Source organism: Eutrigla gurnardus (genome assembly GCF_963514095.1).
Source record: "Eutrigla gurnardus genome assembly, chromosome: 10".
NCBI lineage: Eukaryota > Metazoa > Chordata > Actinopteri > Perciformes > Triglidae > Eutrigla > Eutrigla gurnardus.
In genome coordinates, this window is record NC_139924.1 from 4,439,401 (window position 1) to 4,454,867 (window position 15,467).

The following is a 15,467-nucleotide window of genomic DNA, read 5'->3' on the forward strand; positions in this document are numbered from 1 at the left end:
TGGATTCTTTGAGGAACAGTTTTTAAACACCGCCTTCAAAACAGTGGTGGTGAAGCCCTTTCTTAAGAAGAGCAACTTAGATCCCAACGTTTTTAATAACTACCGACCTGTATCCAACTTACCGTTTTTAAGTAAAATTTTAGAAAAACTGTTTTTTAACCAAGTTAATGACTTTTTAAACAGAAATAACATCTTGGAGGAACATCAATCTGGTTTTAGGCGAAACCACAGTACCGAGACAGCACTTTTAAAGATTTTAAACGACATCAGATGGAATTTAGATAACAAAAAGCTCACAGTGTTGGTTCTACTGGATCTAAGCGCCGCTTTTGATACAGTAGACCATCACACTTTATTAAACAGACTCAGCCATCTGGTCGGCCTCTCTGGTTTTGTCCTCAACTGGTTTTGTTCTTATCTCACAGAACGATGTTTTTATGTAAGTATGGATACATGTTCCTCAGGAACCCATGAAAGTGGATGTGGGGTTCCCCAAGGGTCAATTTTAGGTCCACTTCTTTTTAATCTTTACATGCTTCCTCTTGGGGATTTTAACGTTAAATAATTGTATTTGTTTTATTTACCTACGGTTCTATTTTATTTTATTTATCATCTTACCTATTCTTATCCTTTTAACCGTTCACTCAATTTATTTATCTTTTGTTAAGGGTCTTATCCTATCGTATGTTTTTAGTTTTTAAGGTTTTACTCCAGAGTTTCCTCAGGGGGGTCCTCCACACTGGGAGCTGAGTCCGGGCTGCTGCTGGGGGTGCTGTCCTTGGATCCCTTCGGCCCGACCAGCTGTTGTCTGTCAGGGTCGGAGGGCCTGGGCACAGGTGCCCCCCGTGGCACGGCCTGTGGCTCCTCCCAGCGTGGATGGCCCCAACGACGGCGCTCCCTCGATCCTCAGTGCCTTGCCATGTCTCCCTATTGCCAGTAGTAAGAGTGTGCAAATGTGTATGTGTGTGTGTGTATGTGCGTGTATGTAGTATGGAGGGTGGGAGGGAGGGGTTTTCTTTATTGTTTTTATCTTTCTTGTGTAAAGCACTTTGTGCTGCACACCCGGTGTATGAAAAGTGCTCTATAAATAAAGTTTGATTGAACTCCAAAAGGCCTCAATGACAAATAAAAGTTAAAAACTCAGAATTCTCCCACCCCATACAAACTTCTCCCCAGCTGTCTCTTTTCTCTTTTGAAATGTCCTTTACATTGTTAAAATGGTTTACTTTTAGATTTTTTATTCTATTAATTTATTTATCTATGTATTATATTTTTAACCCTATCCTCAACCCCAACTCCAACGCTAACCCTATCCCCAACCCTAACCCTAAACAAAGGTCATATTAGGATTAGGTGTCAAAAAAGTCAGATTATAGTATGTCCAAAGAAAGTCATGCATACCTCATTCCCATCATTTATTTATTCAAGTTTTGTTTGGTATCAAGTGTTGAAGTGGAAGTGATTATTGGAATGAAACTAGGCAAAAATGAAAATGTATCTTTTGTTTAATTCAGTCAACATTAAATTTCAGTTATTCCACAATTCTTTGGAGACCCAGACATGATAGAAACAAGTGCAAAGAAGAACAGGTTGTATTAGGAAACAATCAGGAAACAACCCTGTTTTCTGAATGTAAACATTTCTGCACCTCATTGGCAGACATATTGACAAGATATTCAACAATACAGATGCCATTATTACCACGTTTTACCCCAGGTAGTGTTGAGATGTCTGGAAACAACGTTGATAGGTGAAACAGAAACAAAGCTACAACTTGGATGTTGACAAAAATGTAACTGAAATATTTTCACAGGCAGCTTACAGTAGTTGTTTTTTGCAAAATAAGCCTTGAAAAGATCATATGAAAATATATGAATCTTTCAAGGCTTTAGAACACAGGTAGAAAAGTCAAATTCAGCCCTTGATCCAAACTTTTTTTTTTTCACCCAAAGTGTACACTTTTGTAACACATACGAAACAACATATATACTTCTAGTCACAGGTGGGAAGGAATGGATTCAGAATTCAAGTTAAACAAAATAAACATAATTAAAGACCTCTTGCAGCTCCATTTACATAGTTTTCAAATAAAACACAAACCGATATAAACACTAAAATATTACACAGGTTTGAAATAGTTGGTTAAAAAAAACAAACAGGACAAAAAATGTATGAGACAAAAAATAACTCAGTTCTTCAGTCTGTATCCCTTTGGACGGTCACATGCACATGAATGTGATGGAATTGTTTTATAAAAGTCCAACAAACATAACATTTAAAAGTGAAACAAGGTTCTCCGGTAGCATTCCCCGCACACTGCATCACCTACATTTACATATGTTACTGGCTACATGATTAGCTACTATATACTGTACCTCAATGAGCTCGACCCCTTTACTGGTCATTTTTGAACCTCCTAATGCTAAGCATAAAATTCTGGCTACACAAGGGAAGCTTTCGGTACAGTTTGTCTATTCTGTATTCATTACTGAACCAAAATTAGGGAAAATGCCCAGCCTAAGTTAAGACAGTGTCCCTTTACATGAAATGTGGCGATATAAAACCCATCAATGAGTTTCAGGATATTTAAAAGAGAAAGTCGATATAAGAGCTGATGTTAGTTCCATATCCATCCTCTGCTTTGTTGTATTCCTGAGATTGTATTTTTCTTCCAGATGATGGAACAACAAGTATGGAACAGTCCTTTCATGTCCAATTGTTTTCACTTAGCTGCTCGATTGTTCATCATGTCTGAAAAAAAAAAACAAAGAAGAGAGTCTGCAACAGATGTGTCATGAGTTCTGAAAGAGGAGGGAGCTACAGTGTCGGGGGAGGTCAAAACGAAGAATGAAGGAGGAACTCCCTGCTGAGTGCATCCATGGTTTCCAATGAAGTCTGTAGTGGATGGGAAAATCTACACTGAAGCTCTAACAACTTTTGATTTTGTTTCATAACAAGAGGTCTTCAGATTGCAGACCTGATAATACAAGCATTTATAAATATTCAGCAAAACTTTCTCATACTCTTGCGTGAAACTTGCATCACGGAAACAGCTTGGTAAACACGGAAGTAGCGTCGACGCAGCGCTAGCATTAGCAGCCGAGGATAGAAGCTATCAGGCAAGTGTTCTTTTAAATAAACTCCTGGTGTACTTACAAAATTTCAAATGCCTCGTTTTGTGTGTACTACTGCAGAAGTTTGGTAACATTCCATACATTATTAGTGGGGTAATTTACGAGATATACAAGATGTACCATCACGCTAGTACAAAGCCATTCGGCTGATAGCCCTATCTTGACCAATGCTGACCATCGCTAAAAATGTTTCTGAGGGGGTATTTGGCTGGATGTCATGGTGGAAATGACCTAGGGTGCATTTTACTCCGAACCATCAAAGGGTGGTTATCCATCTTTATTATATCTAAGAGATTATGTTTATATGCATGTTTGCAATTTATTACCTTGCAGCGTCTGATGGACCTCATTTGGCAAGTCATCCAGGTCCTCCACACTTTTCCACAAGTGGTACGCCGTGGCCTCTCCCTGCCGCCTTTTGCTCTTCCATTCTATCAACATCTTTAGCTTCTGCATGGTCACATCTTTCTCTGCCGCCTGGATGTCATCCAGCTCCCTGGAGTTCAGGTCTAGATAGATGGCCACCTGCTTCCACTCCTTCCCGAGCCGCTTGGCCACCTGCAGTAGCTGCTTCTCCGACATGTCCTGGCCCAAAGTCATCCCTGTTTTTATTCCATCTGGAAAAAACACATAAGTAATTTATGTCAGTATAATTTCAGACTTCTGTCCCAGTCGGCAACAATTGTTTGATCATATTCACTGAAGCCAACACTATGCTCCGATAGAACAACATAAATCATCCGGTTTTAGAAAAAAAAGCGTGCCTCTATGTGCATGGAGAGCCTGTTGTTTGTTTTGCAAAACAAATAATCCTGTCCAATCAGCACGCAGGGCTGTGTTCATGCACACCCAGAGCCCCTCCCCCCTCGGGTCGTACCACTATCACAGGGGGGAGGTGGAGGGAAGTAGCAACAAGCTTCTAATTCCTCATTAAAAACCGAAACAAGGAGGTCCAAACTGGGGACTGCAGATGCAAATTAGCCTAAGGCTAACTCTGGTGCAATGCATCAAATGTTTAGATTTATGTTTTTAATTGCACATGGTCCCTTTCAAATAAAAATCAAATCAAATCAAATCAAATCAAAACAACCAAGGAAAAGAAAACACCGGTGGAAAAGAAGGAAAAAAAGAAAGATCGCGACGGTGCCCGTGATAAAACCAGAGCCAACATCGGACCTGCGTTTCAAAGGTGGCATGATCTAAGGGATTTCAAAGGGCACGAAGTCGAGGGGGAGGAGCTCGGTGGTCATGGGGGAGGAGCGTGAGAGTTGTAAACAATCAAAATCTGACAGAGTGCCCTCGATCCGCCAGACTTGCCGACTGGGACTTTAAAAATAGTCCAGGTGTTGACTGGTTGCTGTTGATTTGATTGAGCCAAAACAAACGTGTGCTTTAAGTTAGTTAAAGACATGAAAAGTCACCTGACTCGTCATGCCATCGAGGCCTTTTACAGGCCGTCTCCTCTTCTGACGGGCTGCTGCTCCTCTGTCGGCCTATAAGAGAGAGAGATATGATGCAAATGAACCTGCAGATGCTGAAAGCATGTTGCGATGGATCTAAAAACAAGAAACGAAAGAGAAGCTTACTGCTCGTCCTTTTCCTTGGCTTCTTTTCTGTATTATCAACGCAGTCACCTTGTAGTGTGGAGGAGAGAGAAAAGGAGAGTCATCCCCACTCTGGAGTAGAAACCAATTTACACCTACCAATCAGCAGATGTGTGAGACTAAATGAACCGGTACCTTCTCTGATGGTGCCGGACCATACGGTCTCCTCGGTGTTAATCTCTATGAGAGACAGTTTAAAGGGAGGAGGCTGCTCAAAGAAAGCTTCAAAGTAGCCTTTCATCTTGGTCACAGCAAGGGTGAACTTCAAATCCTGCACAGAGACACATATACTATACCATGATTTTATGCCATAATAATGCGTAATGTGCTTTTTTAAAATGTACTGACCATTATGACACTATTAAGACTTTTCACACTATCAAGTGTAGAAGACACACTATGACTTTTTGACATACTAGAGTGACTTTAATGTCACTATGACTTACCGTGACTTTTTATCACATAACATAGATATATATATATATTTAGAAATCAAGAGGGTGATCATTTTCAAGACGGTCATAAATACAGACACTGTGCTTTCTATGATGCTGTATTGATGTGATGTGTTGTAGTACACAGCATGCACCACCAGAGGTCATCTCTAAAGCACAACAGGCAGCATTGCCATCTTTTGCTGCCTTAAAAAGCTTATAGTTTAAAGAAGGGATGTAGGTTTTGGTTAATTTTACTTTGGGAAAAAAAGCAAATTGAAGTGACATACAAGTCAGCAAGGAATGAAGGTATGAAAAAACAGATGTCTAATTGTTATCATGAATTCTTTTGATTGAGGAGTGAATATGTGATGTTGTGACAGCCCTCCACAGGTGTATTTACACAGAGACACACCTGAGGTTTGATCTCTCCCTCCGGCTCACTCAGGAGACGATACGTCCCCTCGTCCAGTTTACACGTGGGAGGCTTCTCTATGCGACTGTAGCGATTCTTGTAGCCTCGCACCTGTTTGCCTATATCCTGGTTTACATCAGGACAGCAGGGAGACAAAACAAAGCAGAGGATGAGCCACATCTCGAGTCTGAATGGTAATTAACATTACATAAAACACATATTCCATAGTCAGCATGGAAAGCGTGGAAAAACTGAAAGCCCTGGTCAGTGACCGGTGGACAGAGCAACATTGTGTGTAGCGAAGGAACAATGCATCAGATTGGGGGAAAAACACAAATCACTATATTTTAAGGAATTTACATTTTTGTGGGTTACAATAAACGAGGTGTGATTATTGACCAGCTGCACCCTCTCAAACACACATGCTCACACACGACCGCAAACACACTTTCGAGTGACCTCAGCAGTACAGTATTAGAAGATGGCTAATAAATGATGACAATATTGACATATAGCGGTCAGAATTACATGGTACACTGCCAGTAATACACACGCCAGTGGCATCATTACCATTCCGATACAAACCACCGGAAATCAGAATAATACTGTATATATGAGAGCGTTACCCAGAGACTCAATGATCACTTAACCTTCTCAACAATATAATATTGTACATTGCAATATGCAGCATGGCCTCATAACCTGGAAATCTGGGTGGTCTGTATTTTTAAAAATGTGTGCAGGACAGCAGGATAACAAGACATAATCACATCCTTGCAGTTTGGCAGGCAGGATGAATAGTGATTAACATTCAATAAAATCATCGAGTGGAAAAACTGAAAGCATCTCAGAAAATCAAAACTTCTTTGCCAAAGCACATCTTAAAAATGGATCTTAAATGGTTTTATTGTGTGAAAGAAACACAATTAAGTACTGAAATTCAGTGTGAAACATATAACTACCATGTATTTAGACATTAAGACCATAATCTCGTGCAGTAGTTCAGGAAGTCATATAGAAATGTCAAGGAGTAGACTGAAATATCAAAGACTCTTTTTTCCAATCATAATATACTGACATGTAAAACTGCCAGGCATGGATAAAGTGCAACTACAGGAGGTTTTAAACTGCAAGTAAAGTAGGAAAACTGTCCACCCGTCATCACAGAGAAGAGATTGGTTTCACATACAGTCGTCCACCATGCTTACCTTGATGTCAGAGGAGCTGTTGGTGGCCAGGTAGATGTGGAAGCTGTAGTTGTTGTCACTGCACAACTGCTTGTAGACCAGCACCACCCCATGGTGCTCTACGGATTGGCTCGTGGTGAAGATGGGGCCCACGGGTGACAGGGATGTCACATTCCACTTGACGTGGCTACCTGAGTGGTCCACCGTCGGCTCGATGAGCGGACGGTTGTCCTTTATGTGCAGCACGCTGAATGTCATCTCATTATCTGGATCTGTGGGACGACAATAGGGAAGTAGGAGATTTTATGTTTCACCCAGAGCAGCTTTAAATGGTAGATAAAAGATTACTATACTCACTAAATTGAATTATTTCATCTAAGGGCCTTCAGATGGGTCATAATTAGGGCCGGGACTTTAACGCATTAATTAAGATTAATTAATTACACAAACATTAACGCGTTAAAAAAATTGCCGCATTTTAATCGCACTTATTTTTGCACCGCAGAACGTTTCTCACTGGATGAGTTTCAGGCGGACCGATTATACTGGAGCACCAACTAGCGTTCATGACTTCAGAAAACCACAGTGAACATGAACGAAGAAGCTGATGAGACCGCTTTGGTTGGCCCCGTGGATGGGACATTTTGTTTGGATTTAAGCGTCGATAAGAGCATGGTTGTGTGAAAGCTATGCAACAAGGAATTCGCATATCACCGCAGCACATCGAGCCTCAAGTATCACCTCAATGCAAAACAGCAGCTAGCGTGGACGCTAGCGTGGTAGCTAGCGTCAGAGGGTTAACCCTCGCCAACAGAGAGATGTTTTCTAATAGTCAGGGTTTCCAATGTTCTGAATGTAGGCTACTTGAAAGTATTGTGTTTTACTTAAAAAAAACAAAGTGTTATAGTTTACAGAAGGTCTACCGACCTATAAGCTACCTGAATTTCTGAAATGTACTATATTTCTAAATATGCTATTGCTACCTTAATGACAAAAATTGCACTGGTCTGTTGGACTTGGTTAAACAGAAATAAACAATATTTTGTTGCTTAAGCTTATGTATTCAGTCATTATTCAATGGTATACTAAAAATCCATGTGAAAAAAATTACTTCTCACTGTTCTCAGGTCAAATATTTATATGCGATTAAATGCGATTAATTTCGATTAATTATTTACAAAGCCTCTAATTAAATAGATTTTTTTTTTTTAATTGAGACCCGGCCCTAGTCATAACTAATCAAGAATTACAGTGCATGGAGTCAGCACAGGAGGCCAGGATAATAGTTATGATTTTTACTCTCACCGGCAAGGCAGACGGAGTGAGGGAACTGGATGGAGGTGAGGACAGACGCGTCCTTATCGACTGTGTCCACGTTGAAAATGGGTCCAGCAAACTTCCAGGAGTCCCGGAGGAACGCGCCGAACTTGGACCAGGACAAGACCGAGTACCGTACGAGGACCCTCTCCGATGCTTCAAACACCAGGCCGGTGACAGAGCACTGGTATGTGCCCTCCGCTTCCAGCTGTACCCTGAAAGACACCCACAGTCAGTGATGCTGCACACAAAGAGGCAAACAGACACGCTGTCACACTCACTGTAATCGTCCTTTAGAGATCCTCCTGGGGGTAACAAGCTCATTGCCATGACTCTGTCAAATAAACAAGCACAATACGTTTATTTCAGTGGATGATTACAAAAACATAGTGTTTTTAAAAGGCGTATACAAGGTCCACCCTATATCAGAAAAATATAAAATATAATCAAGCATGAAAATAAACAATAAGACATTTAAAATCAGCTCATTTGTCAATGGTGCTGAGCTCACCTGCTGGATGGCTTTGCATTTTTCACAGCAAAATTTGAAGTGCATCTCATCTGTAAGGAAATATGACAAAAAAAATGGCTACAGTAGACGTGACATTATCTCCAGAATATTCATTGTGCTGTAACATCAGGTGTCATCTGCCTACCGATCCCATTTGAAACAGCTGCTTCAGGTCCAGGGACTGAATCTAGGGGGGAAATAATAGTAATAAGTTCAGCACGGCGCAAGAGAAGGTCGTGAGCTTATCTTCACATTGAATTGTCAACGTTTTGTCCCCCCTGCCGATCCTGCTATGTCACAGTACGGCAGCTAGACACTCTTTACATGCCGCTTCAGCCAAACTGAATCTAGACAAACTGTTCAAATGCCGGCCACTATTTTGGTTGAGAGCAAAAGAAGGGAATCCGTTACACTTTGTGTGTTCCAAAAAAAAGCCAGCAGTCTGACATTTTGTGGAATAATTATATAGTATGGCTGCCCAAAAGATGCGGCTGTGGCTTTAGTCTGCTGAGTTGCCACTAAAACCATGGCAACTACGAGAACAAGCTGGCATGGGGGAGGTAAACAAGAAAACAAGTTAGAACTTAGTATAACTTATTATATATTATAACTTAGATATTGGTATTTTGTAGATGGTCTTTCATGAAATGACGCACCTTTTTCAGTGACCTCTGCCTCGGCCTCTTCGTTGTCTGCAAAGAACATAAAGAAGATCGACTTTATCCCCATTCACTCTTAACCTTGTTAAATCCTTGAGCTACAAAGATTTTCTAGGATTGATAAAAGGATGTTGGTTCTTACCTTCCTTTCCTCGATCCTTCTCAGCACCGCCTTCTGGCGACAGTCCAAATACGGGGAAGAAGAGAAACAGAGAAATTAAGAGAAGGATCACACATTCATGGAGAAACATACATACACACTCAACGCCTGCACACGCACACACACACACCCATGAAATGATGCACATACAAGTATGCAACAAATAAGAACCAGTCAGGTAAATATTGTAATTTTATATGATCATGTCACGTGTATGATGAGAATGTGACTATTATGTGCTCAAAGAAACTACTTTTTTTCACTGTCTCTGACAAATAAACTAAGAAATAAATCAATAATTTGACATTTTGAAAAATATTCATATATGCTTTCTTGCTGATATGGAAGAGAAGACCACCACTCATGTCTGCATGGTAAATACTGGAGGGAACAGCTAGCCTCAAATGGTAACTAAATCTTCCAGCGCCTTTATGGCTCAATAATTAACTTGTTATATGTTGTTTGGTCATGAAGCCTCCCATGGTTGCCTGGCAACCTTGTGGTAATGACAAGATGGCAATAGTGCTCAAATTTCACAAAAGGTTGCACTCTTCCTTTCAGGTATGATCTGTGATAGAGCAGTTTAAAGTACATCTCTCACCAGAATCCTCATCCTCCTCTTCATCTTCCTCTTCCTCCCCTGAGCTCTCCTCAGTGGACGCTCCTGTGTCTGTTGGATAAATCAATATACTGTAAAGGGACATGACACGGAGCTTTGCACTGAACGCATGATGGATTCACGCTGAGAAAGAAAAAGTACTGTGTGTTAAAAAAGGGATTAAATAAATGTCAGAACAAATGCAGTTTTTTCAGTGGGGTTGTGAAAAGAACAGATGAGTTGAATGTTTGTGGTGTGGTATTTGTGCTTACCTGAACTGCTGCTGTCACTTTCTGTCAGGTTGTCTGAAACAGACAGTTTGTTTGGTCAGTGCAAACTGTGAGGGGAGTCGTTGTAAATTCCCATCTCGTTAGTCTATTACTACATAAACATTGTTGTTAACCATTTCATCATCATCTTTATGGGAATTTCACCACATTTAAAGGTTTTATAGCATAATCATCATTCCTTGATTAGTATAACGTATAAAGTATTATTTTTAGTATAATTATTTTACTATTTTTAGTATAAAAAAAATTATTTTCCGATGACCCGGAAACATAACTGTGCAGTAAAAACAGAAACAAACAGTAATAATATGCAAAGCCTTTATCTTTCACAAGTCATGTCTGCTGACTAATTTATCACTGTATATGGGAAAAGCATAGTGTTATAAGTATTCTGCATCTTCACTTTCTCACGCACCAAACTGTAACACAGGAAACCTCAGGCAGCCACACGCCCTAAAGTCTTCAGTTTAAAAGGTGCAGCCCCAGTGAGAGACTCCACTTTAAGTTTGCTGTTATGTTTGTGTGTTTCATCAAAAAGGCCCTCCGCATGTCTGATTTACACCACCAGCATTTACACATCCATCACTCCTCAGCAGCTGAACTGTGGCACCCTGCGAAGAAGCCTGCGATAAGTGCCATGCATTAACATTCTGGCTGCTCTCTTCCCAGCAGCAGTGAATGTCCGTGGACTGGCCCATCTGGCTGGTTGCCTGGCCGGCTAATGGATGGAGCCCATCCTCTCTGACCCGCAGAGTTTTATCTTAGACCAACAAGCTGATGCTGCCATCGCTGCTTCACTCACAACACCTCCCTCATCAATCTCTCACCTCCACTCGGCTCAGCCTGCTTCACCTCTCCCTGCACTCTCCCGCCTCCATCTCTCTCTCCTTTCCTCATATGCCTCCTACAGCCAAACTGCCTTCATCAGACTGACAAACACGGTGGAGATAAAACACTGATACACATGCACGTCCAAACACACATACAGACACATTGTTTACAGCTTCAGTGGTTTGGCTGCTTTCATGGGTGTTGCCTGCCATCTGCTGGTCTAGAAAATAAACAGCATAAAGCTCATATTCATTAAGACACGGCAGGCCACCAACATAATTCTCTTTCACCACATAAATGCCTCACGCTGCCTTACATAAAAAAAACCCCCAAAGATCCACACAGTGTTTTAAAAGTAGAGGCTTATGGGTAATATGTATGGAGTTGATGTGTTATAATCGGTTTCAGGAGAGAAAAGGCATTCACTGCATTCCTAATCCTCAGCGGTTGCATATGACAATCTATCATTATTATGTATCATTTTTTTTCAATTTAATTTGATTATTCATTTGAGGCCTAGAGTGGCAAACATTATTTGGCAACTCACAAGCTTAAAAAAGCTAATATTAGAGAAAGCAAATATAAATAATTTTGTGTACTGGTGTGCAGTATTAAAAATAGCAAATGCAAAATGCCGTGTGATCAGAGGATCCTGCTGCCCTTAAAGGCAAATTATATTTAAATCAGGGAGGCCAAACAGTCAAATGAGCGAAAGATGTGGAGTAGAGGTGTAACGATTCATTTGATGAATCGATTAATGGATTGTAAGTCCTACCAATTCTACTAATTCGATCTGCTAAAATAAATAAATAGAATGAATCGTTTGGCTTCACCAATAATCGATATGAATTTGTTTAATCGGATGAATCGTTATTCTTAATTATGATTAATGTTTAAGACACTCTCTCCCCTGCCAGCATGTAGTCTATTGAAACATGTTAAAAATAACTGAGCATTACATTTTTGTATTCAGCATAAAATATGATGCAGGACTACTGTTTTATAGAATAAATATGTTTAATAAGTAATTCTGTGGTCTGTTTATTTTTTCACCTTTCAGAAGAATACCGATAGTCTCACTCACATTATTGCATGTTTATTTCATGGATGTAGAATTTTGGTTCCAAGTTACTGAATCGAATCGTGGTTTACAGAATCGAATCGCCAACTACTGTATTGTTGATCGAATCGAAGTGAAGCCAAAGATTCACACCCCTAATGTGGAGGGATAAAGAAATCAAGGAAACCAAGTAGTGACAAATAATAGATGAGGATGCAGGCCTTTGAAATATTAAAAAGGAGCCAGAGGAGAGAAATAGCACAATGACTGTATCTTCATGTGGGAGAAAGTGAAATGAAAGTGAGGGAAGGAATGAAAATGGGTTCATGTTTACCTTTGCTTTCAAGCGCCGGGATATCGCCGTCTCTGTAGGGCAGAGGAGATAACATTCAGACACATTTAAATTACACTCATGTCGGGGACGTCTGGGAGTTGTGATGACAATCATGGGAGGATTTAGAGGTTGAAAGTGCGAGCTCTTAAAATCTTGCAGCTGCAGGCTCTTTTACACCACTTCTGCTTTTGAATAGGAAGACAAAAAAAATAAAACAGGAAATGTAATCACACAGCCTGCATCTCACTTTTTAACACATCTGACCCCAACACAGCCTGTTGAATGATAGATTGACCTTTCCGCCCAGACTCCCACGCCGACACACTTTGAGGGTAGTGTTGATAGTACAGGAAAGCAGCCATGGAACGACACTGGCTAAAACATGGGGTCGGACAATTCATGCTCATGTTTGTTTACTCGTGTCAAAAAAAAAAGCAAAAACAGTGGGACCAATTTTTTGAATATTTTGCCATATTTGTATTAAAACTAAATTCTTAACAATTATGTGACATTAATTTCAAGTATATCGCCCAGTCCTGCACAGCAGACATCAATACCAGTTTCTCATGACTCTTGGCTCTGAATATCTTTCAATATGTGCAGGAATCCAGCATATCAAACAAACAGCGAGACATGTTCAAGTCTTTGAGGAGACGACTGGTGCAACCTGTTTGATGCAGTCTGAGCTTTAACAAGAGGCAACACGCCTGAGATCGGCAAGGCAACATGGCAGAGAGCCAACCGCACAAGAAGAACAAGTTCACCACCAGCAGGCATGAAAAAGTAGGCCACATCCTCTCCGGCATCTATTCCCGTTTCACTCCTTCGGTTGGAAAAATACTGAGCTTGGTGATCAAAAGCAAAATGATGGACCAGGAAATTAGGTTTATTAAGCCTCACAAATTGTGGTATTTTTGATGGCGTCTGTTAATCCTGATAAGGCACTGTGGTTTCCTTTGTTTTCAAACATCTGTCCAGGAAACACGACTTTCTCTTCTTCAAGGTCAACCTGTTCTCTCTGCCAGTTGGAAAACAATGACACCCAGGCTCATTAGTTGCCATGGCAACCATCTCTTCCTCTAAGCACAGTTTGCCTCTTCATCGCTCACATGTTTTCAGACACTAAATAAAGTCCCTGCGTGAGTTCTCAGTCTCTGCTCTAACTGTTTGTATGATAACAGACTCGTCTGTGAGGGTGTTGGTCTGTATGGTTGCAAGATAAGAGCCACAACAGTCAGTTGGCAGTTGGCCTGCGCCTACTATACGGAAGTACAGAGAAAGCCCTCGAACTTAGCTACATCAAGTCATAAATATAACTGCTTTCAATATAGTGGGTCATAAGCATAAAAAACCCAAAACAGTGTCCTGCTACTGCTTCCTTTAAATTAATTAATTAATGTCCCAGTAGGCATTTAATTCAAATTTCATAAAAAAAAGTCTGTACACTATTGTTAAGTAGGGGACTTTTCCAGCCCTCATGACAGTGATACCCTGCAGCCACACGGTATAGCATCCGGGACAATGAGTCACCGGTATCACCCCACCTGTCTGTGGCTCACAATACAACTGACAGGAAATGATGGACGACTGCTAAAGAGATGGTTGTGAATCGCTTTGAAATAAAAATAAATAAATAAAACGATTCCACAGTGCACTGGTAAAACATCTGTGCGGCACATGGCGCGTGTTTCATTTACATCATCAACCATAATTAAAAACTGTAGGCAGGAAGTTACATTAATGAGGTCACATCTATATTAACACGTGTTTTCTGCTATAATATTCCCCATGAGGACTTCCGAGTTGATTCACTTTGAAATACAGATGTAGCTGCTCTTCATGTCCACCTGCGGTTCAGTTACATTGTTGCGTGTGAGTCATCACAACGTAACAACAGCCGCGTGCAGCGCAACACAACACAAACAAAGACCACCACGACGCTCGTTGCTTCCACTTTGTATCTAACTCGTCGTCTTTACAAACAAGGAAGCAATCCTTATTGTTTTCTGGTTGTTTCTTCTACATGCACATGCAGCAACAAAAGGCTCCACTTCCTGTGTGTAGCACCGCGGCTGCAGCGCTGCCTCTCCGCCGCGGAGGCGTCGTGTTTGTGAACACTCGTCTGTTAAGCAACGCAAACGGTCTTACCCGTCCTCCAGCTGAGAAGCCGCTGCGCAGCTCGCCATCTCCGCCACCATCCTCCCACACTGCCTGCAGCCAAACCCCGCTACGCTCCCTGTCCGCCCCCAGCGAGCAGCGGCGGCTGCGCGTCCGAGCACCTGGAAGCCAATGTGATGCTGCTATCATCGGCTGCTGGCGTCTCGCTGAACTGGCGCGATAATAAACCTCGTGGATGAACTATTCTATCACTTGGCCCTTTTGGTGGAGCATCCAGTCTTCAATAGAACAAAACAGGTCTATCAGTCTCATTTAAAATAGAAATAAATAAAAGGCAGTTTGCTGAAAGAGAAGCAGCCGTGTTGCGGTGTGGGATGATGAGGATGTTTTGTTTCGTCTCACAGACACCGTGCTTGTGTGCGGGATGCTCAAAAACACGGATCTTCACGTCATCTTGCTCGTTGATGCGCCGGTTGCGCTGCACGGCAGCGGCATTCAGGTTCGGCGGCGCTGCGCAGTGGCAGCGCAGCGCGTGAAAGCGCACAAATGGTCGTGGGGGCGGGGCTTTAGCGTTACCCGCCTTCAGCGCTTTGTGAAGTCATGTTGATGATTCACAGTCGACAAAAAGAGAAGGACATGTGGATGTTTGCTGTAACAAATAAAACAAGACTGAATAGTGGAAGCAATTAGAATGTTTGATCCCACACATCACTTTTGTATTTGTTGTAGCATTACTACTTCATACACCCAAAGGTTTATCCTTAAAGCAACTATAAGTAGGTTACTGAGGGAAAAAAAGTATAAAAAAATAGCAA

General features: G+C 41.3%; 1 protein-coding gene across 2 annotated transcripts; it reads right to left on the reverse strand.

Annotated features, from left to right (window-relative positions):
- Nucleotides 1–1,487: 1,487 nt before the first annotated feature.
- Nucleotides 1,488–15,047, reverse strand: LOC311020273 (uncharacterized protein). Of its 2 annotated transcripts, none has more exons than XM_084020235.1 (17): nucleotides 14,683–15,047; nucleotides 12,535–12,566; nucleotides 10,292–10,324; nucleotides 10,023–10,091; nucleotides 9,404–9,433; nucleotides 9,259–9,294; nucleotides 8,748–8,789; nucleotides 8,603–8,652; nucleotides 8,373–8,425; nucleotides 8,080–8,306; nucleotides 6,796–7,046; nucleotides 5,588–5,713; nucleotides 4,874–5,009; nucleotides 4,721–4,768; nucleotides 4,556–4,627; nucleotides 3,461–3,751; nucleotides 1,488–2,751 (listed from the first exon to the last, which is right to left on the reverse strand). In XM_084020235.1, exons 1-17 carry the CDS (start codon nucleotides 14,730–14,732, stop codon nucleotides 2,723–2,725), a joined length of 1,575 nt encoding a protein of 524 aa, XP_083876361.1. In that variant the 5' UTR covers nucleotides 14,733–15,047; the 3' UTR covers nucleotides 1,488–2,722. The 2 variants fall into 2 exon arrangements, with proteins under 2 accessions (XP_083876361.1, XP_083876360.1); XM_084020234.1 differs by having other exon boundaries at nucleotides 9,404–9,436.
- Nucleotides 15,048–15,467: the final 420 nt, after the last annotated feature.

Excerpts from the sequence above, each read along its gene's own strand:
- LOC311020273 (XM_084020234.1), bottom strand. The coding sequence starts at position 14,732 with ATGGTGGCGGAGATGGCGAGCTGCGCAGCGGCTTCTCAGCTGGAGGAC. Across the intron at positions 8,653-8,747 it reads AGCTGTTTCAAATGGGATCG|ATGAGATGCACTTCAAATTT; the intron begins GTAGGCAGATGA and ends ATTTCCTTACAG. Across the intron at positions 5,010-5,587 it reads AGGGAGAGATCAAACCTCAG|GATTTGAAGTTCACCCTTGC; the intron begins GTGTGTCTCTGT and ends GTCTCTGTGCAG.